At 37.2% G+C, this 26,532-nt stretch overlaps 1 protein-coding gene and 1 long non-coding RNA gene across 2 annotated transcripts; one reads left to right on the top strand and one right to left on the bottom strand.

The window, feature by feature from the left end:
• Positions 1-1,975: 1,975 nt before the first annotated feature.
• LOC136255894 (hemicentin-1-like) lies at positions 1,976-14,429 on the bottom strand. The gene is made up of 12 exons (XM_066048795.1): positions 14,226-14,429; positions 13,802-14,059; positions 13,390-13,746; positions 13,091-13,342; positions 12,451-12,747; positions 10,495-10,833; positions 7,611-7,880; positions 6,236-6,505; positions 5,794-6,063; positions 3,699-3,968; positions 3,363-3,638; positions 1,976-2,128 (listed from the first exon to the last, which is right to left on the bottom strand). Exons 1-12 carry the CDS (start codon positions 14,272-14,274, stop codon positions 2,097-2,099), a joined length of 2,940 nt encoding a protein of 979 aa, XP_065904867.1. The 5' UTR covers positions 14,275-14,429; the 3' UTR covers positions 1,976-2,096.
• Positions 14,430-14,551: 122 nt separating this feature from the next.
• LOC136255895 (uncharacterized) lies at positions 14,552-24,112 on the top strand. The gene is made up of 2 exons (XR_010701194.1): positions 14,552-14,750; positions 23,898-24,112. It is a non-coding gene; the product is annotated as an uncharacterized lncRNA (long non-coding RNA).
• Positions 24,113-26,532: the final 2,420 nt, after the last annotated feature.

The raw sequence follows: 26,532 nt of genomic DNA, 5'->3' as shown, positions 1-26,532 counted from the left end.
TGTAGAGAGTTCAGCTAGAAACAAGTCACCCTGTAGAGAGATCAGCTAAAAACAAGTCACCCTGTAGAGAGTTCAGCTAGAAGAACTCACATTGTAGAGAGTTCAGCTACAAAGAAACTACCACGTAGAGAGTTCAGCTGCAAACAAATCATCCTGTAGAGAGTTCAGCTAGAAGAAGTCACCTTTTAGAGAGTTCAGCTACAAAGCAACCACCATGTAAAGAGTTCAGCTGCAAAAAACTCAATCACCTTGTAGAAAAATCGGCTAGAAGAAGTTACCTTGTAGAGAGTTCAGCTACAAAGAAACCACCATGTAGAGAGTTCAGCTGCAAACAAATCACCTATAGAGAGTTCAGCTAGAAACAAGTCACACTGTAGAGAGTTCAGCTAGAAGAAGTCACATTGTAGAAGAGTTCAGCTACAATGAAACTCCCATGTAGAGAGTTCAGCTGCAAACAAATCACCCTGTAGAGAACTCAGCTACAAACAAATATGCAGTGTAAAAAGATCAGCTAGAAGAAGTTATCTTGTAGAGAGTTCAGCTACAACGAAACCACCATGTAGAGAGTTCAGCTACAAACAAATCACCTGTTGAGAGTTCAGCTAGAAACAAGTCACCCTGTAGAGAGATCAGCTAGAAACAAGTCACCTTGTAGAGAGTTCAGCTAGAAGAAGTCACGTTGTAGAGAGTTCAGCTACAAAGAAACCACCATTTAGAGAGTTCAGCTGCAAACAAATCACCCAGTAGAAAGTTCAGCTATGAACAGATCACCCTGTTGAGAGTTCAGTTAGAAACAAGGAATCCTGTAGAGAGATCACCTAGAAGTATCGCCTTGTAGAGAGTTCAGCTACAAACAAATCACCTGTAGAGAGTTCAGCTACAAACAAATCACCCTGTAGAGAGATCAGCTAGAAGAAGTCACCTTGTAGAGAGTTCAGCTATAAAGAAACCACCATGTAGAGAATTCAGCTGCAAACAAACACCCTGTAGAGAACTCAGCTACAAACAAATCGCCCTGTAGAAAGATCACGCTAGAAGAAGTTACCTTGTAGGGATTTCAGCTACAAACAAATCACCCTGTAGAGAGTTCAGCTACAAAGAAACCATTCTGTAAAAAACTCAGCTGCAAACAAATCACTTGTACAGAATTCAGCTACAAACAAATCACCCTGTAGAGAGATCAGCTAGAAGAAATTACCTTGTAGATAGTTCAGCTACAAACAAATCACCCTGTAGAAAGATCAGTTAGAAGAAGTTACCTTGGAGAAAGTTCAGCTACAAAGAAACCATTTTGTAAGGAACTCAGCTGCAAACAAATCACCTGTACAGAATTCAACTACGAACAAATCACCCTGTAGAGAGATCAGCTATAAGAAGTTACCTTGTAGATAGTTCAGCTACAAACAAATCTCCCTGTAGAGAGATCAGCTAGAAGAAATTACCTTGTAGAGAGTTCAGCTACAAAGAAACCACCATGTAGAGAGTTCAGCTGCAAAGAAATCACCCTGTAGAAAATTCTGCCAGAAACAAATTGCCCTGTAGAAAGATCAGTTAGAAGAAGTTACCTTTTAGAGAGTTCAGCTACAAAGAAACCATTCTGTAAAGAGCTCAGCTGCAAGCAAATCACCTATACAGAATCCAGCTACAAACACATCACCATGTAGAGAGATCAGCTAGAAGAAGTTACCTTGTAGATCGTTCAGCTACAAACAATTCACCCTGTAGAGAGAGCAATTAGAAGAAGTCACCTTGTAGAGTGTTCAGTTACAAAGAAACCACCATGGAGATTTTTGTAATCAATATAATATTATGTGACCGGATTTGCGAAAAGGGGTCTTCCACACACATCCAATTCCGTAACCGTTGGAGACCATAACTCAGTGTTCAAGTACCATATTAACTTGACAATTTCACCACGTATTCAGCTATAGTGGTGCTCACCACTGTCCAAAATTCAAGGCAATAGCTCTTTCCAATCTGAAGTTATCAATTGTCAAAGTTGGCAAATTGGATGTGTGTGGAAGACCCCTTTTCGCAAATCCGGTCACATATGTATTATACAGTATATATAATTTGTACATTTACTGATAAAATATTTAAAGTACATCTACTTCATCTTTTCTTCTTCCTGTAGTAAAGAAAAAAACATAGGTTGAAAAAGTCCCAAAGCTGGCCATAGGCCGGCTTTGGGGTATACAAATACAAAAAGAAATGAAATCTAATCCAAAACAGCCAAGCTGTAAAAAAAGTGTGCGGCCCTCAGAAAGGCTATGGTGAAAAAAGATGTGAAATCCAAGGTGGCGGCCAAGAAATGGCTGTGATGGTAGGTTAATGGTAAAAATTTTAATAATGACAATTTAGGTAAATTTTGTGAAGCGGCACAAAAATTCACCTGAATTGTCGTTATTAAAATTTTTACCATTAACCTACCATCACAGCCATTTCTTGGCCGCCACCTTGGATTTCACATCTTTTTTCACCATAGCCTTTCTGAGGGCCGCACACTTTTTTTACAGCTTGGCTGTTTTGGATTAGATAATAATAATAATAAAAATTAGCTAATCTCGATTGCATAATTGTTACACACTGTTGATTTTTTCGCTGTATCTTCCTGGTTTTTAGCTCGATTTCTTTCAAACCACAAAAGGTTTGAGGTTCAATAGTTAACCTATTCACCCACCGATTTTCAGCTTCTTCCCATACGCGGTTTACCCTGTAGGCGTGACAACATATTGGTGTTATTTTTCGTGCATAATCGCTCATAACTCTTTGCCTGTTTATGGTATTCCAGCCAAAGTTGGTACAGAGATGCGCCTTTATACCCCCCTTCTGTGTGCCAAATTTCAAGGCAATCGGATAACGCGTTCGCGTTTTATAGCAGTTTTTGTAAGTGTGCGAAAAGAGGAAGAAAAATAAGAAGAAGAAAAAAAAACGAAGAAACTAAGCCAATTTTTGAAGTCGCATATCTCAGGAATGCCTGAAGCGATTTCGCTCAAATTTGGAATGTGGAGTACTGAAGTTGGAGGGAATGTACACAGCAAAATTTGTCTTGTTTCATCAAGGCAGCACAGAGCTACGGAGGTGCGAAAATTGCGTTTTCTTTCTTCCTGTCAATATACTCACGGGGTTGCGCGCCGGCTTCTTGGGCCGCACGACACACTACCGTGTGTCTTGATACATTTAATTGAACTAATCTGGCTTATCACAGCAACTTTTTAGGATCATATTCACCACTCAGTGCTGAAATGTTGTCACAAGTCACCCAAGAGTATTAAAAATGTGTAAAACCAAAAAAGCCAGTCCAGTAGTCCATTCCAGTATTCCAGTCCAGTGATTATACACTATTATTACTCCATACTCACTTCCCAGTAATGCTGTTACATCATCACTACCAAACATATTAGTAGCAGTACAAGTGTAGTTGTCAAAATCATCATCTTGTAAATTTGATAAGGTCAGCATTGATACTATTCTATCAGCATCCATTACTATATTACCAGTGGCCTCAATACTGTTCCTACTATCACTACTCCATGTTATATTGGGTAGGGGTATACCAGTAGCAGTACAAGTGAATGTAGCATTGTCATTTATCATACGTGCCATATCCATTGGACCTTGTGTGATTTCAGCTGATACTGTAAAGAGCATTACATCACATTACTAGCAAGTGGTGTGTGTGTGTGCTAATAACTCACTTCCCAGTAATACTGTTACATCATCACTATCAAACATATTAGTAGCAGTACAAGTGTAGTTGTCAAAATCCTCGGCTTGTAAATTTGATAATGTCAATGTTGATTGAATTGTAGTATCATTAATAATCATATCACTACCCATCAGTATAATGTTTTCATCCATCCATGTTATAGTGGGTAGGGGTATACCAGTAGCAGTACAAGTGAACATCACACTACCTCCTAGTACTCCTGGTGTATTAATAGGACCTTGTGTGATGGTGGGAACCACTACAGTCAACAACATAAGATAATACTCTATCATCATACAGTACATTAGTACTGCACAGTAGGGACCACAAAGGAGTAGGCGTGGCCCACAAAATAACATCACCCAAAAACCAGCCTCAATTTTCCCTGACGACAATGAGGCAGTATTGGTTAGGTAAAACTAAGCCCAAACAAGTTTTCAGATCGGCTCAAAACGCTTTCAACAAGTTGCTACAGAATTTTTAAAATTATTTATTTAACAGAATTTATTTAATGGAATTTTTCTACTGACTGACCGCCTGACGCCTTCAGACAAGGGTAACTTGATAATGGCTAAGGCTACAGCCTTGGTTTTTTCACTGTTCAACGTTGCTTCGGCCCAACAGGTGCCTTTTTGCATACTGCAGTATGCACAGTGCATTCTTCATGAACTTACCAGTGTCCTCCTTTGTGTCCTATTCATCTTTGCTGACAGTGAAAAGTGCTGATTTGGCGGTAGCACATGATGGCTTCCCTTTGTAACAGAAATCGTTTGTATTTTTCAAAGTGGCTATTTTGATAGCAGAGGTGCTTTTCAAACAGTTTTTGATTCAAAATGCTGTTTAACATGTTGAACATAGCTGACAACAAAGTGTAATGGATACTTCACTTTTCAGATGATACTTGGGGTGTACTGCACCATTTCAGATGCGGTATGCGTGGTTCAGCAGTAATAATAATTATTTACAAAATAAAGTTAACAAACAAGTATACAAAAAATTTGGAATTTTCAACTAGAGTAGGGACCATACACATTGATAAAAAGTACTGAAACAAGCTGGATTAGTGCATGATATTTTAAATCACAGTAAAACAATAAGAAGTGTTATATCCCTACTGTGCTCAAGAAATGCACAGTAGGGATATAACAGTTCTTATTGTTTTACTGTGATTTAACCCTTTAAGGACCAAAAATTGTGTGCATAGTCTACCCTGAAAGCCCACACGTTTTATGATTATTGCGCATTTAGTGTTTTTAAAAAATATAATAAGTTTATAGCATTGACAAAGCCCCTACAAGTGCTCAATTGTATAACAAATTATACTAAAAGACTCGCCTGACAATAATGAACAACATTATCTAACTTACCAAAGTGTAGAACCAATGTCTTAAAAGCACTAAGGTGAGTTTCAAACACCTACACGCGATCGATTTCTTTGTGACGCAATCAATAAAAACAGTCCGCCATTTTAGTTTTTTAAAACCGCATCACGTGATCTTGTATATCACATTATTCGCCTCTAAATAGTGAGCACTCTGAGCTTTATTTGAAGTTAATACGATGAACACAGCCAAAGTTATGGAACGATTTCTACAAGGTTAGTTTTATTGTTGTGTAAATATTAAATGTTTGTACTTTGTTAGGAATTTTACACAGGCGTAGTTTTGCGTGATAAGTTGGCCTTATATATCAAAAGAATCGCCTATGAATGGCGAATACAATGGTCCCTGTTTCGATCTAATAGCTTCATTTGTTGCGGAGTTATACCTCTTTGTTTACTGCCAATAATCTTGGACGTAATATTACGGCGCTGGTCTTTCGAGCAATACCTACTTTGGACGTAATATTACGGCAGCGGTCCTTAAAGGGTTAATATCGTGCACTACTCCAACTTGTTTCAGTACTTTTTATCGATGTGTATGGTCCCTACTCTAGTTGAAAATTCCAATTTTTTAGTGTACTTATATAAATGAAACTACATGCCAATAAGATAAGTCTAAATGTTCAAAAGTGTCTTTCAACACTTTAATACATGTACGTGATTTCTTGCTGTAATTAGCCTAGGAATTACATAAACAACTCACTTCCCAGTAATACTGTTACATCATCACTATCAAACATATTAGTAGCAGTACAAGTGTAGTTGTCAAAATCATCATCTTGTAAATTTGATAATGTCAATGTTGACTGAATTGTAGTATCATTAATAATCATATCACTACCCATCAGTATAATGTTTTCATCCATCCATGTTATAATGGGTAGGGGTATACCAGTAGCAGTACAAGTGAACATCACACTACCTCCTAGTACTCCTGGTGTGTCAATAGGACCTTGTGTGATGGTGGGAACCACTACAGTCAACAACATAAGATAATATAAATGAAACTACATGCTAATAAGTCAAGGTACAACTGTTAGGAACTGTCTATTAAATGATCAAGAGTGTCTTATCTATGAGTCAACACTTTAATACACTGTATGTGATTTCTCGTAATTAGCCTAGGAATTACATAAATAACTCACTTCCCAGTAATACTGTTACACCATCACTATCAAACATATTAGTAGCAGTACAAGTGTAGTTGTCAAAATCCTCGGCTTGTAAATTTGATAATGTCAATGTTGATTGAATTGTAGTATCATTAATAATCATATCACTACCCATCAGTATAATGTTTTCATCCATCCATGTTATAGTGGGTAGGGGTATACCAGTAGCAGTACAAGTGAACATCACACTACCTCCTAGTACTCCTGGTGTATTAATAGGACCTTGTGTGATGGTGGGAACCACTACAGTCAACAACATAAGATAATATTCTATCATCATACAGTACATTAGTACTGCACAGTAGGGACCACAAAGGAGTAGGCGTGGCCCACAAAATAACATCACCCAAAAACCAGCCTCAATTTTCCCTGACGACAATGAGGCAGTATTGGTTAGGTAAAACTAAGCCCAAACAAGTTTTCAGATCGACTCAAAAAGCTTTCAACAAGTTGCTACGGAATTTTTAAAATTATTTATTTAACAGAATTTATTTAATGGAATTTTTCTACTGACTGACCGCCTGACGCCTTCAGACAAGGGTAACTTGATAATGGCTAAGGCTACAGCCTTGGTTTTTTCACTGTTCAACGTTGCTTCGGCCCAACAGGTGCCTTTTTGCATACTGCAGTATGCACAGTGCATTCTTCATGAACTTACCAGTGTCCTCCTTTGTGTCCCATTCGTCTTTGCTGACAGTAGCACATGATGGCTTCCCTTTGTAACAGAAATCGTTTGTATTTTTCAAAGTGGCTATTTTGATAGCAGAGGTGCTTTTCAAACAGTTTTAGATTCAAAATGCTGTTTAACACATTGAACATAGCTGACAACAAAGTGTAATGGATACTTCACTTTTCAGATGATACTTGGGATGTACTGCACCATTTCAGATGCTGTATGCGTGGTTCAGCAGTAATAATAATTATTTACAAAATAAAGTTAACAAACAAGTATACAAAAAATTTGGAATTTTCAACTAGAGTAGGGACCATACACATTGATAAAAAGTACTGAAACAAGCTGGATTAGTGCATGATATTTTAAATCACAGTAAAACAATAAGAAGTGTTATATCCCTACTGTGCTCAAGAAATGCACAGTAGGGATATAACACTTCTTATTGTTTTACTGTGATTTAATATCGTGCACTACTCCAACTTGTTTCAGTACTTTTTATCGATGTGTATGGTCCCTACTCTAGTTGAAAATTCCAATTTTCTAGTGTACTTGTATAAATGAAACTACATGCCAATAAGATAAGTCTAAATGTTCAAAAGTGTCTTTCAACACTTTAATACATGTACGTGATTTCTTGCTGTAATTAGCCTAGGAATTACATAAACAACTCACTTCCCAGTAATACTGTTACATCATCACTATCAAACATATTAGTAGCAGTACAAGTGTAGTTGTCAAAATCATCATCTTGTAAATTTGATAATGTCAATGTTGACTGAATTGTAGTATCATTAATAACCATATCACTACCCATCAGTATAATGTTTTCATCCATCCATGTTATAATGGGGAGGGGTATACCAGTAGCAGTACAAGTGAACATCACACTACCATCTATCATTGCTGATGCATCAGTAGGACCTTCTGTGATGATCGGAGTCACTATAAAGTTTGCAGAAATGTGTATTTAATTGAATGCAGAATTTTATAGAATCCACATTCTCTGTATATAGAGGATAGCTTAATCCATCAATTTCATTGCATCATAACTCACCCATAGAATACAATTTCGTCTCTCTATAACTTGCTCATAGCAGGATGCACTAATTTTAAAACAAATTCCTTTAACCCTTAAACGCGCAAAGGCCATTATAGTGGCCCTCACGCATGGCAGTAAACAAAATGCTGTAACTTCCGAACCATTGTCCCTATGGCTACGCAACTGCCATCATTTAATTCGTGATGTAATAGCGAATGAAATGATATGTAGGGTTTTACCCTACACTGAAACACAGGGCCAAAACTCGCCATGAAACTAACTTTTTACGAAATGAACACGTAAAACTGTTTACATACCTTTGGAAAAAGACTCGTATCTCCTTCCCAGTTCATTCTATTGTTCTGCAATAAACGCCAATCGATTCGCCATTCAATTATGCCTCAGGCCATATATGGGTCACGTGACTCAGCCAATTACAAATATGGCTGCCACTGGAAGGAATACGAAATCGCGAAAAGTCAAGACGCTGTTCTTCATCGCTTCATAACAAGTGAGCGCCTGTTGTTACAGTGGTTATTTAAACTTCCCCTGATAGCCTATTGAATAAACTTTCTGTGTATATAAGGTGTTAGGCTAATTCAGTTTAGCAAACTCTCACCACTTTCAATATAAAACCAATTTTGGTAAACACGCATTTCTCAAAACCTGCGTGCGCGTTTAAGGGTTAAGCCCTGCTCAAAAACATGCATTTTTGCTGTATTTGCGAATTCATCCTTGTCTCTCCCAAATTGTGTACTGCTGTTACAAGAACCCTTTATAACATCGATGTACATACCTTGGTCCAGGTCTTCGATCATTAACAAGCCCATCAGCCGACCAGAACAATCCTTGCACTCCTGGACTCTCCTTTCTTTACGAAGCAACAATTATTTTATGTCCTTTTTGTTTGGGTCCATAATTCACGAACAGATGGTTGTATTGTTAAAATCTAAGCCCCATCTTGTCAAGTATGACATGAAAAATCTATTGAACTTTATCCCAGGTCCATTCACTAAGTTATGGCTGTTTATATTTCGATAAAGAATTACACATTTTAAAACTGAATCGCCTTGTTGAAAACTGGATTGTTTATCCCTTTCCCCTTCACCCAAACACTTAACCTATATGTGGATCTGCAAAACCTGACATAATGGCATATATTTAAAATTCTTTATTACAGAATATTTATAATCTACTTAGCCAAGTTTATGCTCTGGCCAAGTTGTAGCCTTGTATGCCAACAACTTTTGGAGTTATAGTCTTACAAAGTAGCAACAACAGAAAGATCAATTTGTACAGCAAGTATTGGGAAAATAAATTACAGACGCTTACAAAAACTACTGTAATTTACAAACACAATGCAGTACAGTGTTGCAACTTGCACTATTGTGTTCACCATGAATAGGGGAGTCCATTACCGGGTAAGGTTTCACCTTTCTTCACTACATACAGAGACGAAATCAGTGGAGAAAGATTGGTCATGTACGATCATTTCTATGTAACGTAAGCAAATGCTCATAACTCATGTCTACTGCAATGAAACAAAGATTTGCGAACTCCTCTTGAGTAGGTGAATAAGATGATATCCAGGTTTTTATCATTGGACCCTTTTTTTTCACAAAGAACAAAGCGTTTAAAAATTTTACTATTTTTTTTTTATTATGCAAATATTTTACTTATTGTAATCAATGGTTTATGCTGAAAATTTAGGCTTGCACCATTATGTCGGGTTTTCACAGATCTGGTCACATATATCATTTGATTCTCCACTCATCAAGGAATTCATTAAATTTATCCTACCACTGTATCTCGAAGCATGTGAAAGTTATATGTAGTATTAGGCCTTAAAGGGCTGGTCACACCGCATAGAGATCCCATTCTGAGATACACCTTCGTACCCATATGTGTAAGTCACTACAAGATATACCTTGGTTGATTTGGTAAATTTTTATGGTTATAAGCCGAATTCAAACATTATATATACTAATGCAAAAGAAGTTATGGCTGCAAATGCAACACCTGTACTGTATTTTCAGTATAGTTGCTGTACAAATCGATTTTCTTGCTATTCCTGTTATCTAGTACTATAATACCAAAACTACTCAACACAAAAGGCTGAAACTTTGGTGATCCATTCCTTGGACACTGCAAAGAGAATAAAATAAATCGAAAGTTGTGTGAACAAGTCAAGATTTTGCTGAGACAGTCACAAAATTCTTTGTAAAATAAAGACAATGAGTTTGAAAACTGTAAAACGCCAAGTCACTCTAATAAAACAATCACACCATCTTTAAAGCAGCTATGGAGAGTGGTACTGACAGAACTGTCACAGTGTAAGAAACTACAGCATAAAATTGTATGTATGCATCTCTCACTACTAGCTACTCTACTTTCTGTAAATTTTACTGTACTGTAGTTAGCTGTTGAAGACAACTCTCAGAGAAACTAACCACAGCCAGTAGTGACTAACCATGTGGTACAGTACTAGTTCTCACGTTATAGAACACATCTACTTACCATACACAACAACAGTTTCCTCTGCACTAGCTGTCATAGATTGTACTGTAGTAGTACACTGATATGTGGCAGTGTCTGTTGGGGCAGCCACATCTTTGGTCAATATTGACTGACTGACATATCCACCATCAGTTGTATAACTAACTGAGAATCCATCAACAGTCACATCATTAGAGGAGCTGTCACTAATATCAGTACCATTTTGTGTCCATGTAAGGGCAGTAGTTGGACAACTTAGTTCACAAGTTAAACTGAAACTAGTTCCTGACATAACATCATGATCACCATCAGTGTCATCACCTGTAGCTCCACTGACTGAGATTGCAATGTTTGGTACACCTGTAACATCAAGGCTTGTTATAATATATTTAACAAGTGTATTATGGTCTGTTCTGTTGAATTATTACACATGACATCAATGTTTGATGTATTTGGAATACGTCTAAGTCACATGTGCTTCATGTTCATGCATTCCCCTAACTACTGGTGATTGCATATAGAGGGTATTACACTAAAAATGTATATACATCATTTTCATACATCTAAACATGTATACCAATAGTCAGTAACTTGCTACTAGCTTCATCATACAGTACGATAGTAACTGTATAGTAGGGACCACAAAGGAGTAGGCGTGGCCCACGAAATAATATCACCCAAAAATCAGCCTCAATTTTCCCTTACGACGATGAGGCAGTATTGGTGAGGTAAAACTAAGCCCAAACAAGCTTTCAGATTGACCCGAAATGCTTTCAACAAGTTGCTACGGAATTTTAAAATTTTTTTATTCAACGGAATTTTCTACTGACCGAGTAACTGACTGATGCCTTCAGACAAGCGTAACTCGATAACGGCTAAGACTAAGGGCTTGATTTTTTCACTGTTCGACGTCGCTTCAGCCCGCCAGGTGCCTTTTGGCATACCGCAGTACGTACAATGCATTCTTCATGGACTTACCAGTGTCCTCCTTTGTGTCCCATTCATCTTTGCTGACAGGGAAAGGTGTCGATTTGGCGCAAGCACGTGATGGCTTCCCTTCGAAACGGAAATCGTTCGTATTTTTCATCGTGGCTATTTTGATATGCAGAGGTGCTTTTCAAACAGTTCTTGATTCGTACTGCTGTGTAATGGGTTAATTGAACATAGCCGACAGCGAAGCGTAATAGATACTTCACTTTTCAGACGATAATTAATATGACTGGGGCGCGCAGTACGATTTCTTTCTTTTGGTATGCATGGATTGTGGAGGTGCTTTTCGAACAGTTCTTGATTCGAAATGCTGTGTAACGGGTTGAACATAGCTGACAATGAAGCGTAATGGATACTTCACTTTTCACACGATAATTGATATAGCTGGGGTGCACGGTGCCTTTTCAGTTGTGGTATGTGTGGGTTCACCAGTCATAATAAAATTATTTACAAAAAAAGTTAACAAACAAATACACGAAAAAATTTGGAATTTTCAGCTAGAGTAGGGACCATAGCACATCGATAAAAAGTACTGAAACAAGTTGGAGTAGTCCATGATATTAAATCACTGTAAAACAATAAGAAGTGTTATATCCCTACTGTGCTCAAGGATCCAGGACTAATGGTCTGCAGGAGGCTATACCATGTCTCACAGGTCACCTGAAGTCATATCTGGACCTTCTCCTACTATGAACATTTGACATTTCCTTCCCAGGTACCCATTGATGTTACAGCTGGTTGGGCTGCTTCCCCAGTTGATACCAGATCACCAGGTCCCCATTTAAACAGCTGGGTAGATTGCAATGTTGGTAAAGTTTCTTGCTTAGGTAAACAACAACAAAACCAATTTGGCATATCTGGGCATCAAACCTTTGAACCTGAAACCTTTCAATTACCAGGCCAAGTGGGCTATAACCACTTGCCTATGCTGCCTCACCAACACACACACACACTAACACACACACACACACACACACACACACTTACAAAATACATCCACAAATGTTGTGGTAACAAAACTGATCACAGGAGGTAGTCCAGCTCTATTAGTAGTAGGAGTAAATGATGCTTCTACCAGACACTGATAAATTCCTTCTGCTGTGTCATCTACTGTATTGAGGGTATAGTTCACCATATTCTCTAGAACAACTGATCCATTAGCCAGCCACATCAGAGTTGGTGTAGGGTAGGTCATCATTTGGGGACACTCTAAAGTAACATCATTTCCCATCTGGACAAGTGTTACCTCTGGTAGAAGTGATGCTCCTAGTAAGACTGGTACTTCTATACAAGTGAATTAAAACAGTTACATGAAACATCAGTTACCAGCTGCACAACACAACAATGGACACTACACAGGTGACTAATGGACACACAGGAAGTGGTAATGGAATGTTATGGTACCAGTCACCAACCCAGTATCCTAAAATGGCTTCAGTTGTGGAATTCATGATATAACATTCTTTATGGCTTCTGATGTTGTGTGGCTTCAATAATGAAATGCTATCATTTGTTATCTGTTACCAATTGTTTGTAAACTGATCAAGGGTGGGCACAAACAATGACACATCTACCAATGTCTCCATCACAAACACATAGTACAGTGTTACTGATCATAAATGTTTACCTTGTACTGTTAAAGTAACATTAACAGTATTACCATCAATAGTGCAGGATACAACATTATCACTTGTTACATCCAGTACAAGAAGGTAAGTGTTGCTCATCCCCAACATTACACCATCACTTGGTGACCAACTTGGCATTAATGTAGAATTAACTGGTACACACACAAAAGCTGCAGTGTCCATTTCTGTGACTACTTCATCAGTTGGTGATAATAAAAATGTCCTATTCTCCATTGGAACAGTAGATGAGCCTAAACACAAAATCACTACTAACAGTGCATTGACAATGATTAATTACCCATTGGATCATCATCCAAGTTTAGATATGCTAAATCACTGGTAGCCATTGTTATGTTAGTTCCGTTTGACAGCATGAACACTGCCTGACAACGATATACATCTAATTCACTTGTCACATCCATTGTATCTATTATAAGAACACTATAGCCTGGTAAAGGATTGAGGATCATTCCTTGTGTAATTGTAGTAAAATCATTGGGAGCTGAGGAGTTTGCTGACTCCCATTCTATCCTCATTAGATTAAAGTCATCTTCTGTTTCAGCAAAAGTATTGATCCGACACTCAAAGGCAATTCTCGGACTATTAACAAACACAGTCAAATTTTTGGGGTTCACTGAAAAGTTATCAGCAAAGCCTAACACACAACATCACATGGTAACAATATTAATGAGTGAGGAAGACCTCCTTACCCACAGCATAGACAGTGAAAGTATTGCTCCTATAAATACCTCTTTGTTCTGTCACCTCACAATAGTAGCTACCAGCATCAGTCACAACAAAATCCATATCAGTAGATACACTGACAGTAGAGCTACCATTAGTATTATACATGAACCACTCAATACTGTCAAATGATCCTGACACTGGACAGGTAACACTAATGGATGATTCGTTCAATGGTAGGACTATGTTGTTGATTGGTCCAGTGAAAAACTGTCCTACAAGAGCTACAAACGTTAAACGTTGTGTAATTACATACAACACACTTGACTACACAGTTATGTTCAACAGTTTCGATTTGTTGAGCGGTAACCAAACAACTATAGAGGAGTCGCACATTTATCGTGACTGTTATAGAGCCACTGGTACAATGTATGTTACTAGATGACTTACCAGTGGTAACGTGTAGTAAGGATAATAAGAGTAGTGCATATCGCTCCATCCTACACTTCGATCTCGACGTTAGCTACGCCACGAAAACGTGTAGCGGTACTCACTATAAAATAACTTAGGTCCTGTCTATAATATCTCTATTTTAACTGACAATAAAACTGTGCCCGACTCCACTTCCGTATCAATCTCGGTAGCAATGAATTAAGAAATTAAAAACATTGATAACTGACACCTCGAGTGACACCTTACAAATTTAACCATGCCTGAGTGAGGTCACTGAAAAATTACGTTATTAAAGCATGCCTCCATACGCATGCGTAACATTTTGGAGACCAAACTGTATTGTTCTTAATAGAGCCTACCATGGAAACTTTCCGTCTCCATGTAGTCGATAGAATGGTACTGATATAATGACCAGAGGATAACTGGTGGACACTCTCGGGCAAGAAGAAATGATAGAACATCTTGTCCACTATGAATAAATCCAACAACACACCCTCCAAAACGCCAGTCGCAAATCTCAAAGTCAGTGGCACGCATTAACATGTTCTTCGTTGTACCGTACTAAAAGTGTGTGTACTAAAATGTGTTGTTTTTGTGCTAGGTGAGTGTGGGTCATTCAAGCAGCAAATGAGTACATTACTACAACATACTGTAACAATATTGGTACACTAAAAAAATGCACAGTAGGGATATAACACTTCTTATTGTTTTACTGTGACTTAATATCATGCACTACAACTTGTTTCAGTACTTTTTATTGATGTGCTATGGTCCCTACTCTAGTTGAAAATTCCAATTTTTTGTGTATTGTTAGTTAACTTTTTTGTAAGTAAATAATTATTGTGACTGGTGAACCCACACATAAAGAAATGAAGACACCGCGCGCCCCAGCTATATCAATTATTGTCTGAAAAGTGAAGTATCCATTGCACTTCGTTGTCAGCTTTGTTCAACCCGTTACACAACATGATGAATCAAGAACTGTTCGAAAAGAACCCCTGCAATCAAAGTAGCCACTATGAAAAATACGGACAATTTCCGTTATGAAGGGAAGCCTTCATGTGCTATTGCCAAATCGCTGTCAGCAAAGATGAATGGGACACAAAGGAGGACACTAGTAAGTCCATGAAGAATACATTGTAGGTACTGTGCTATTCTAAAAGGCACGTGTCCGGTTGAAATGACACTGAACAGTGAAAAGATCAAGCCTGTAGCCTAGCCATTATCAAGTTACGTTTTTCTGAAGGCATCAGTCAGTTACGAGTCAGTTACTCAGTCAGTCAGTACAACGTTCTATTTAACAATTTTTTTTTGAAATTCCATAGCAACTTGTTGAAAACGTTTCAGGTCGATCTGAAGTTTGTTTGGACTTAGTTTTACCTAACCAATACTGCCTCATCGTTGTCGGAAAATTGAGGCTGTTTTTTGGGTGATGTCATTTCATGGGCCACACCCAAACTTTTTGTGGTCCCTACTATATACGATTTTGCACAATATGTCATGGCAACCAGTTGAGCCACATTGTATGGCTAGAAATTTATAATGGACGGTGGCTTAGTGAAGTGTTACAGATTTTAGTCTAACAGCTACAGTGTAGCTAGGATTCATTGCTTGGCCAGCTCTTTTTAGAGATCATGAAAACAGGAAAATACTTTTTTGTCCATTGAAAAATTTACTCTCCAACAGGAAAATTGGCTATCATCCAGTACATCCATATGAGAGCATTGGATTTTCAAACACTGCATGATGGTGTGTAATTATTTAGCACAATATATTATCATTCTAGCAATTCAACAACCACTGTACTTTCACATGACACAGGATCTACTTTACTAACTAAAAATCATATAGCAATGAATTTTACTTTAATGTCTGTGGCTGAAAAATCATTTTAGATGATCGTATATGCTCTGAGGAGTTATGAACACTGCTCAAAACTGTTATGTCAATACCATATAAGTGGCTTGATATTGGTGAAGGTTTTAATTTTGACGTAAAAAATTACTTTGTCTGTGACCTAGATGCGATCAACTCAGTTTCCCAAATTCCCGTTAACTGTACCACATTATGGTTCAAAACGATTAAATTGTAGGGACAAAGTATTGTTTGTTATTTGAGTTGTACTTTGTGTAAGCATTAAGAGTTTTGTAGAACACTTGGTAAATTCTATAAGCAACATTACAGTAATGGTTTATCAGGTGTAAAATCTTGTACATTGTCCACAATGGTTACTTTGTAAAATTCATCTTAAATCCTTCTCTGGTCATTCATAGACCAGCTTTATTTGTTATAACTTTCTTTTCCGTGTTTTGAAATAACAGTCACACTATCCCCCTCAAGGGCTCATGTTATAGTGTAAGATGATCTTGGTGGATTGTTATGTATGTATTGTGTGACTATTGTACACATAATGTCTTAGTAGAACAGCTGGTTGAACAGTTTATCAGTTGATATTTGTAATATAAGTCATGTAACACTTAGTATGTCATATGGCCTTACCAACTATTGTATCTCTTTGAGGAAACAAGTGTTTAGTATGTTATTGTTGTAATGTCAGTTCCTTGTTGCCGTGTTTGTTTTCTGTTTCCAAGGAATGAAATCACCTTGTGTTACATCTTGTGGTTGGGTGTTGAGCTGCAGTGATTTTACACCATGGCTCATATCATACAGTATGGTAGTACTGTATATTAAGGATCATGAAGAACTGGGCTTTTCCAGCCAAAAATATCACCCTAAAGCCAGCCTTAATTTCCTTTAATTTTTAAAAAGTTTATTGCATATGCTTGATTAGAAGTCGTGTGAATATAAATAGGGACATAACTCTCCCTGGTTAGAAGCCGCGTATTAAGTTGCTTGTATACAATATAGCAACTACTCCATGTGTGGAGACAGTGAATTATATAGCTCAGGATGTTTATGACAGATACATAGGTGATGTGTTCCCCTAAGGAAACAAGTATCAACAACACTAAACATGTCAATGTGTTTACAGTATAGTGTAGTGTATGGAATGAACTAGCTTGTTTATAGTGTTGTGTTACTCTGATGATTATTTCATCTGCTGTACAACATAGTGTACTCATTTAAGCTTCAGACAATTTAAATGTCCATAGGATCCTAGTGCTTCAAATTGTTCAAAATGTTAATGTCCTCCAGAGTGAGGTCATTTTGGAAAAGGTGTAATCCAGGAAGCTTGATGGGTATATGTAGTTTGTTTATATGGGTTATAAATCTTTGGCTGGCTCTGGACTCTAAGTAGAGTAGAAATAGTATTCTATTGTTTTCATGCTAACCATCCTTAGATGATGGGGGGGTGATGTGACAACTAATACAGTTTTGCATGATTCAATATGATAATTACATGATGAAAAGCTAATGTAACAAGATCCTTGCCAATTATATTTGCTGCTAACAACTAAGAATACAGTGAACAACAGTAACACAGTATGATCAGCATTTATCCTAAACAATGCACTATTGCAAAATTCACCATAACATTGCTGGAGCTTAGTAGATAAAATGGTTTCTACACTAGTGAATTACCCTTTCTACCATAAATTCAGTGTTAAACTTCACAGTTTACTAGAGCTAAACCTTATGGCAAAATGTACAGTACAGAAATATCATGAATTATTGTGACGTCATGTACTACCCCCCTGGATGATACCCGGTCATTTCACAAATTATTCATCAGTACTGAGAGCCTCCCAAATAGAAATTAGCATGAAGTCTTTTTAAAAAAGTGTGAAATTGTAACCAACCTGTGAACAACTGATAGTGTTTACACAGAGGCACCTGGTATAGTAAAGGTGTTAAATGTTGAAACAAGAGTTATTGTAATAGAATGGGCTGGGTCTTCCTTGGTTGCTATAAAAGTATATACTGCTAATGAGATAATCAAGGATATGTACTCTGTTACAATATATCACCTTGATACTTGCCATATTGTTGATCTGAGTGTTCTAAGTGTTGTATTGTGTGGGAAGAGAACATGTCTGAAGCCATTATGGGCCATGTTTATGCTTGTATTTCCTTTTTATGACCAAAATGTTATAATTTATCAGATGTGACACTAGCCTTAATTGGCAGGAATTGCATTTAGCCATTTCATGATTTTATGGCAGTTACTTCAGCCCCCAGAGTCCCCTAGTCTGTCAATCTTAGGATTATTGTGTACACAACACACAAGCTTACACACTTAAGAACAGTGAGAAAGTTTGGTGATGTGATGACTGGCTGTAAATCCACAATATCCTCATTTGGAAGTGTTTCAATTTTGTTGTTCTTATCAAATTGAAATGTTTATCCTCACACAATGCAATTTCATCATTGCCATGATGTCATCACTTCTTCATGTTTGCAGTACTGACATGTCCGCATTCCACAGTTGTGTTATTGTACATATTTCCTCAACTCCCAGAGTCTACTATTGTTCTTGCTGAACAAAGGTGTCATATGAGACTAGTGCTCAGCAGTATTGAAATTTAAATACACAGTATTAGTAACAGGAAAATATTGTATATCGATATATAGTTAGCTTGTTATTGTAACTATTGCATCATTTAGTATGAAGTGGTATGCATTCCAAAAACAAAAAGATATAGTTCAGTACAAGTAGGCACGTGTTGACATTTACCATCATCTATTGTTAATGGAAAGTTTGGTCTTATGCCTCATCTGTGTGGGGTCCAGCACTTCACAATGACTCCTTGTCTTGCCTGAAGCGTTTACATAATCGTAGTATTTGATTGACTTGTGGCCTTTGTAAATATGATCACGTGTCACAGCACAGGATGCATTTAGGTTGGCTCCCTATTGATTCCTTCATAAAGTATTGCTTCCTTTTAATATTTTTTCGTGATTACTGCATTAGCGGAGATGTTCCTCTCAACCCTGCTTTACAGTTTGGCCGTACGCATCTATGTGAAACCAGATGCCTTGTCCATTACATTACCACAATTTGTGCAAAGCAAAATCATTCAGTCAATGGTACTTTCGACATCAGGCATCATCATCATGGATTGTCTTCCTACAAGCTTGTTTGAGGGTATCTCTGAGTTTTGTGGTAGCCTCCTCACCTACCTATTTCAACAGACTGTTCCATAATTTTAATTTCTGTAGTTGTGTTTTGTCTTGTGTTTATTGTGTTTTGTCTTGTGTTTATTGTGTTTATGTAACTTGTAATCTTTTGTAAGTTTGTTGTACTGTTTCTTATTCTGTGTACAGTATGTAGCTATGGTATTTTGTTGTGTTGTTTTTGTGCATTCCGGTACGGAGGAACGGCCATTGCCGAGTATTTGGAATGTAAACAAATCACTCAATCAAAATGTTGTAATGTGACAACCTCAGGTTTTTGTTTAGGCTGTGTCTTAGACCTAGTGTGTCTGCTACATCATCAACGAATTAAACACCAAAGGCTGAGTTAAAAGCAATCCTATAGTGGTGTTCATTGATATATCGGTATTTTGATATACCAATTATAAAATGCTGTCACGTTATGATAACTGGTTATGTTAATTTATCATGATAAATGATAATACTGGTATATCGCAGAATATTATGAGACATAACTGGTTAAGTAATAGTCAATCTCTGTCATTGTCCTAGTGACTTATAGTAAATGACCTAGCACAAGTGGATTTTATAACTGAGCCGAAGTGTAGGTTTTAAAAACAAAGATTCGAGGGTGTGGTCTCTAACCGACTTAGATAATGGGGGGTATGGGTGGAGTCATTCTGTAATTGGAATGTGTTATTTTAATATCGTTATACTGTACACAATGTTAAGACAAGTGCAGAACACTGAATATGTTTTTGTCAAAAAGTCAGAGAAATCAAAGCTGCAGATAATGTCAACAGTTCAACAAGTGAGTTACCCACAGTAACAGATAGCACAAAATAACCATTCTACAAGTAAGCTTACCTCCAATAGCTTAATAGAAACAAAGAGGCTTAAAACACTCTAGAATACAAATGTGCACTTGTCTGGGCTTTTCTGTTCGTCGTAACAAACATTGCTAACATGTTGGACTCTACCTCCCATGATCAAATTCTTTTAGGTATGCAAATGAAGTCTCTAAACCCGTGTTGGCTTAGGTGACTGGTTACCAAGCCTGCAATATACAACAGAAGCCATGTAGTGTTTGTGGTGACTGTAAGAAGGTCTCATAAGAGTTCTAGGATGTGAATGACATGAATGAGCTGCTACCAGTTCATGCATTAAAATACTAGGAATTGGTATCACATGACTAACCTCATTCAATGCACATTATACTAATCCCCTTGATACTTTTGTAATGTACCACAATAATAATGTGAACATCTATACATATATTTGTTGTTTGAGGTAAAAAGTTCAGTAAGCTATCATAATTTGCTGAAAAAACTTAGTTTTTCTGATTTTAATCCATTAACCACTGTAGCCACCATATGGTGGTATGGTATTATAAATCATGCAAGGAATATAATCTAGCTTCACTAAATCTAGCTTCACTACAAACTATTTAGGTAGCGAGATGTGTTAGTGCTGAACACTAATGGGGTCCCATTTTAGGCTTCCCAGACTAGTGCACAATTGTTACGTAATCACGGAATTAGTGTTTGTTACTGTACTACAGTAGGCAAGTATAATCGTGACATCTATTTTGCTACCAAGAAGACACTACTATACATTGATGGAGATGGGTGGAGGCAACCCTCGAGTATTTTATCCCCAATCTGACATGGTGTATACAAGTAAATATACACACGCACAACACCCAAAATGGAACACATTACAAAAAATACCAGCTGTGAAATGGATTGCTCTGTAAGTGGACTGTATAGAATAGTTTTACACCTTGTAAACAGGTTTGTAGTTGAGATTCTGTTGTTTGTTCAAGATTTTACCACAATTTAGACTTTGCTATGTAATAACTTCATTGCAGTTAGTATAAACAAAAACAACACAGTCGAGTTCCAAGTATTAAATGTATAGTTACTATATAGTTCTGTGTATAGTTACTATGTAGTTCTGTGTATAGTTACTATGTAGTTCTGTGTATAGTTACTATGTAGTTCTGTGTATGGTAAGGTTAATATGATAGGATTTGGCCAGTAGTCACCAGGAATTCAACTGTCAATGGATCTAAAGTCCACAAGCGTTGACTATATAATATTCACAGTAAAAATTTTTTACCTTGATCCATTTGTAATATACAGCAGATTCCTGTACACTTAGGAATGAAACAATGTATAGTTTCGATTGTAAACACTTGGGAATGAAATTACATTAGCCTTGTAGGATTTCATGGTCATGTGATCTGGGAATGTTATTTTACAGTAATGACATGTTTTATTATTTTACTGGATGTCCATATATGGGAATGAATCCTTCCAAGTTTCATGAGGTAGAGGAGTGTTTTTGTGGGATAAGCATTTTTCACATCAAAAGTTTGTTAGCCAACCAAAAATATACAGTGTGTTGCTGTCTCTGGGACATTCAATGGCACAACACTGGTCTCATTATGAAGACATGTGACTATTATTGCTTTTTCCTGTACGTTGTAGTTCTTCACTCAATGTTGCAACTAAAATTCTGGCAACACAGTTATTTATATATGCCTGACGCTATCCCTTAATGAAATGAAGTTAATATGTGGTTGAGTCTTTGGTATCTAGGTAACCACCTGTGTGTATGTATGGGTTCTGTGGTCAACAATATGAAATTTGATCTCAGTGGTTAATATTACTTCATTAGTATATCAGATAAGCCACTTATCTTGTTAGTGTAATCATAGTTGAGCGATCATTGTGTAGTGAATAAAGGTTCACCCCATTACTGATTGAACCAAGAAATGTGCATCAATTGTGTTCAGTGAACCACATTAATTCACATGTTCACCTTTCTGGTTGGTAACTGGTAAAGAAGGGGCTTGTGCCTGTAGTTCTTCATAACTGCCTTTGACTACTGAATATAGCCTACGTAGTGCACTGTGCGTGCTTAGTCAGGCCCTTCACAAAGGGTAGCATTCAAATAAAATAGCGTTTTACAGAAAACAGGCAATACCAATCAAATTGCGTTATTGGCAACTACTAAATTTTTGTCACGTTTGTTTTGGAGTTACCATAGATACTGTAGAATAACATAATGTGTGGAAGACTTTGTCACGAAAGTTTTGTAAAGATAGATGCATTGTGATTGAGGATGATCTATAATAGAACAGCAGATACAAAAGATGGAGGTAGTAAAAGGGTCTTGTAGTTGGAACTAATATACTGCCTAATCCGAATCTTTGGAACCTCCAACGTTGTCATTGAAACTCAAACTAATAGTGCACAGATGAGATCTCTGAGACATCCAAGTATAGATAATACTACTTGTTATTGTAATTAATTACCTGATGTGATTATAACGATCACCTGATAATTGGTGATGATTGATTATATAATCACCATATTAATTGTAGTTCCTATATCTGAGTAATTGCCTGAAGTGTTTATAATAGTTATACGGGCACAATGTGGAGTCTATGAAATTTATAAACCTGAAGGCCTGGGCCGTAGCACACGAGCGAAGCGAAGGTGCTACTAAGTGCCTGAGGGTTTATAAATTTCATAAACTCCACATTGTACCCGTATAACTACTTTAGACTCTATTTCACATCACACTCAGATTACTTACCTCATCCACGGCTGTTTCTGCTGTAGGCTCGGTAAAACGACTGGTTTTCTTGCAATAATACTAGTGCCATGGCAACTATGAATCCTCACGTGACAAAATAATCGCGCTCGGTAAATTAGTACACGTGAACAACGCATAGCGATTGGACAAACCTAGATTTTGAGCATATGTTATATTGTGCCTGAAGGCATGGAGTATATTAGAAAACAAGGTGGAGTATATGATATTTATTACCCATCAAAAATAGCCTAAATAGAGTCTAAGTAATGGTTAACTTGGTGTTGTCCACTCTTAAACAGTGACCACTTCTGACTATCAATACAGAGGTTTGTGGAATGTTTGCAACACAACCGTAAAGCGTCAACTGAAAAATGTGATCCATTAACTTTCAAATGCATCACCACAATGTTGATAGGTCACGTTTTTGGTGACTCCCTGTATTGCAAAGATTCTGCAATCCTCTGTAACTGATCACAATAGTCACATATTACCTGTTGTGAGGTTCTGTCATGGAAAGCCTGTAAAATTGTAATCAGTCAACATGTTTGTAATACCAATGTACTAAAGTTGAATGCACACAGAATTACCTGATATCATGCCCCTCAAAAAGGATACCCCTAGATGTGGACACCTTGCTAATCAGGACACTTGTCCATGGTCTCATTTGTATTAGTGTACACACATTTAGACCCCTGAAATCAGGACACCTCACTAATAAGGACACCTTGATAATAAGGACACTTGTCCATGGTCCCATTTGTATTAGTATACAAGACCCCTGAAATCAGAACCCCTTCATAATCAGGACATGTGTCCTCCTGAGGCCAGGATGGTATGCAAATAAGGACATTTAGCATGTTCCCAATGTGTATAGAATAGAGGGGGATCCCCTGTAATCATGCATTTAAATTTTACAACAAGGTTTTTATAATTATGTAATAAGAACAGTATCTGTGACATATTTTTGCTTGTGTATCTAATGTTCTTTAACTTTATTTCAATTTACAGTGTTCACCATACTGTGTTATCAAGTCAGTGATAAAATGGCAGTCATTGATGGTGGAATATTTAATCAGTGTTGGTCTATTGATTGTAGTAGGGACAAGACTAGTTGCAACACAGGAAACATTTCGTTGTTGTAAAACTAATTGTTTTTTAAATATTTGTAAAATTAATGATGGTGTGTGTTGATTGCAGTGTGCATTAATATTTGTTTGAAGAAATTGTGAAGATGCTAACATAGTACTTGTTACTGCTTGGGTTTGTCTTGGGCAATAGTCTTGCGTCCAGAACTGTAGGAAAGTTTGGAACAAGTTTTCACTGGATCAGCGAGTTGTAGGGTGATGCTAGTAGTACTAGTAATAGTTCATAATTATTTGTATAATATTATGAACTCTTGGGGGTAGTGACTGCGTAAGTTTGCAAACAGGCCCGAGAGAAGTAAAGCAAAAGAGTGACATAAATATGGCAGCTCCAATTGAGGGGTACTCAAGACGCAGCTGTATAGGGGATGTGGGGATATAATAGATTTACTGTTGGCAAGTGAATAACATTCATGTCCTATAGCATCACACATTTAAAGTTTTCACACTTTGTCACTTACAAAGAAGTTCTGCTCTCAATGATACAAGTTCACTCTAGTATGCAGTGCTTCTTTTACTGTTGGGATGTAATCATAGCTACCGGTAGCAAGGTGATAGTGATGCTACCTATGTAGTAGATGGCTGTGTCATCCTCTTGCACTTTGTTGCCATCTATTAGTTGTGTCATCTCTCCATAAAGCTGTGATGGTCATTGAATAATTTTCCTAAACCAAATTGTAGCAAATTTTAATGATGAAAATATGTGTGACTATATAGTTCTTAGGAATGTTTTGTACATATAGCAGAAGAATACTTGGTGCCATGTACTGTGAATGTTTAACAATAAAACAAATTATCTTAAGGTAATGTACTCCTCAAGGCACATGTATTCAGAAAGCATTTGCTTTATGATACAATCAAATGTGTGGTCATCAAAAGCAAATCTAATGCTTTAGACAGAAAAATCCAAAATTTTAAGTGACTGCTTTATTAGAGTATATCACTGCTACCTGCAAAGCTGCTGTACTACTTTTATAATACCTTGGTTGAACACTACACCTTCAATAATAGCTGCACTTGAGATGTGTCATGTTTGAATTGAAAATAAGGGCTTCAACATCGTATCCAATCATCAAGTGGTGGTCAAATTTGAATAGTTGCCACATCAATTTTATGACCAACACTGTGGTGTTTAAACAGTATTTGTAAGCTTAATATATGTATATACTTAATTGCAAATATACTACTTCCTTGATGGGTAGAATTCTTGGAAAGCCATGCACAAGTTGCAGCAGAACACAACTATTGCTGCCCAGCGTAGTAACACTGGGATGCCTATGCACCACTCAGGCACGTGAGCCAAGTCCTCCTGAACCTGCAGAAGAACTGTTTGAAATTCTTACTGATAAGAGACATGGAAACCAAAGTTCCACACTGACCCTAATACTGCTAAGCATGAAAGGACAGTGGTGTACTTCCCTATTAGTTTTGACACCAGGTTACCATTATAAAGCTGGATAGATGGAGCAATGTGAGTAAGTTTCTTGTTCAAGGAAATGACAAGGCCCCAGGGGCGGATCCAGGGGGGGGGGGGGGGGCTTTGGGGGCTGAAGCCCCCCCCTTCATATTTAGGCTTTACTTGATCAATATGCTGAGTATTATAATGAAATTTTGTCTTAGCATAATTATATGATCACTAATAATACAAATACTCATAAAACCACCTTATAAACATCTTTCCAAGGTATTATCAGTAGATTTATGCTAAAGTTTATGCAACAAGGACTCGAATCAGCATTGGAGGTGTATAAGATCGAGATACTCTAATAGAGCAGTCAGCTAACTACTCTAATAGAACATTCACTGGAAACATGTTATGGAATTTTTCCAAATCTACCTGCACCTATGCATACAATGAAGTGCATTGGTCTGTTTAAAGGGCTTCATTCATCTACTTGTGTAGTTAATATGTATGGCAATACTTAATTCAGGTACACAATTTCCATTGAAAATGCTCTCAGATTCAATCTTGTATTGTTCAAATTTCAAAATTTTCCACTTTCAACATTGTTATTCTAACATGCAGTGCTATGCAATTGTGAGAGGGGTGCATCATGTACTTGGTTGTCTGTAACTTACCCAAACTTTTCCATTAGCAAAATGCTTCAGAGAGCCATACCTACAATCTAAAGGCAGTAGATCTTTATAAAATATCTACAGGCAGAAAATATTATGAATTTTATGTGGAAATGTCTCCAAATTGCAATATTTTAGCATCTATTTTTCAAAATTTTTCCTGGGGGAGCATGCCCCCAGACCCCCTAGTTCCAGCATGCTTTGCATGCTGGGAAGTGTGCTTCACACATCTCTACCCAAGAGATTAGTACCTTGAGTTAGCCCCCCCTTTTATAAATCCTAGATCCGCCCCTGAAGGCATCATGGAACCTACACACACACTGCTTACACAGACATATATATCCCAACTGACCTGCTGCCAGACAGTTAGATAAACAGATCTTTACTTGTTTGGTGTTTCTTAACATGTTTGTGTTTACAATGGA

This window comes from Dysidea avara, chromosome 5, assembly GCF_963678975.1.
Source record: "Dysidea avara chromosome 5, odDysAvar1.4, whole genome shotgun sequence".
NCBI classification, from domain to species: Eukaryota; Metazoa; Porifera; class Demospongiae; order Dictyoceratida; family Dysideidae; genus Dysidea; species Dysidea avara.
The sequence above is the reverse complement of the archived record's forward strand: the minus strand, read 5'-3'. Positions and strand labels throughout refer to the sequence as shown.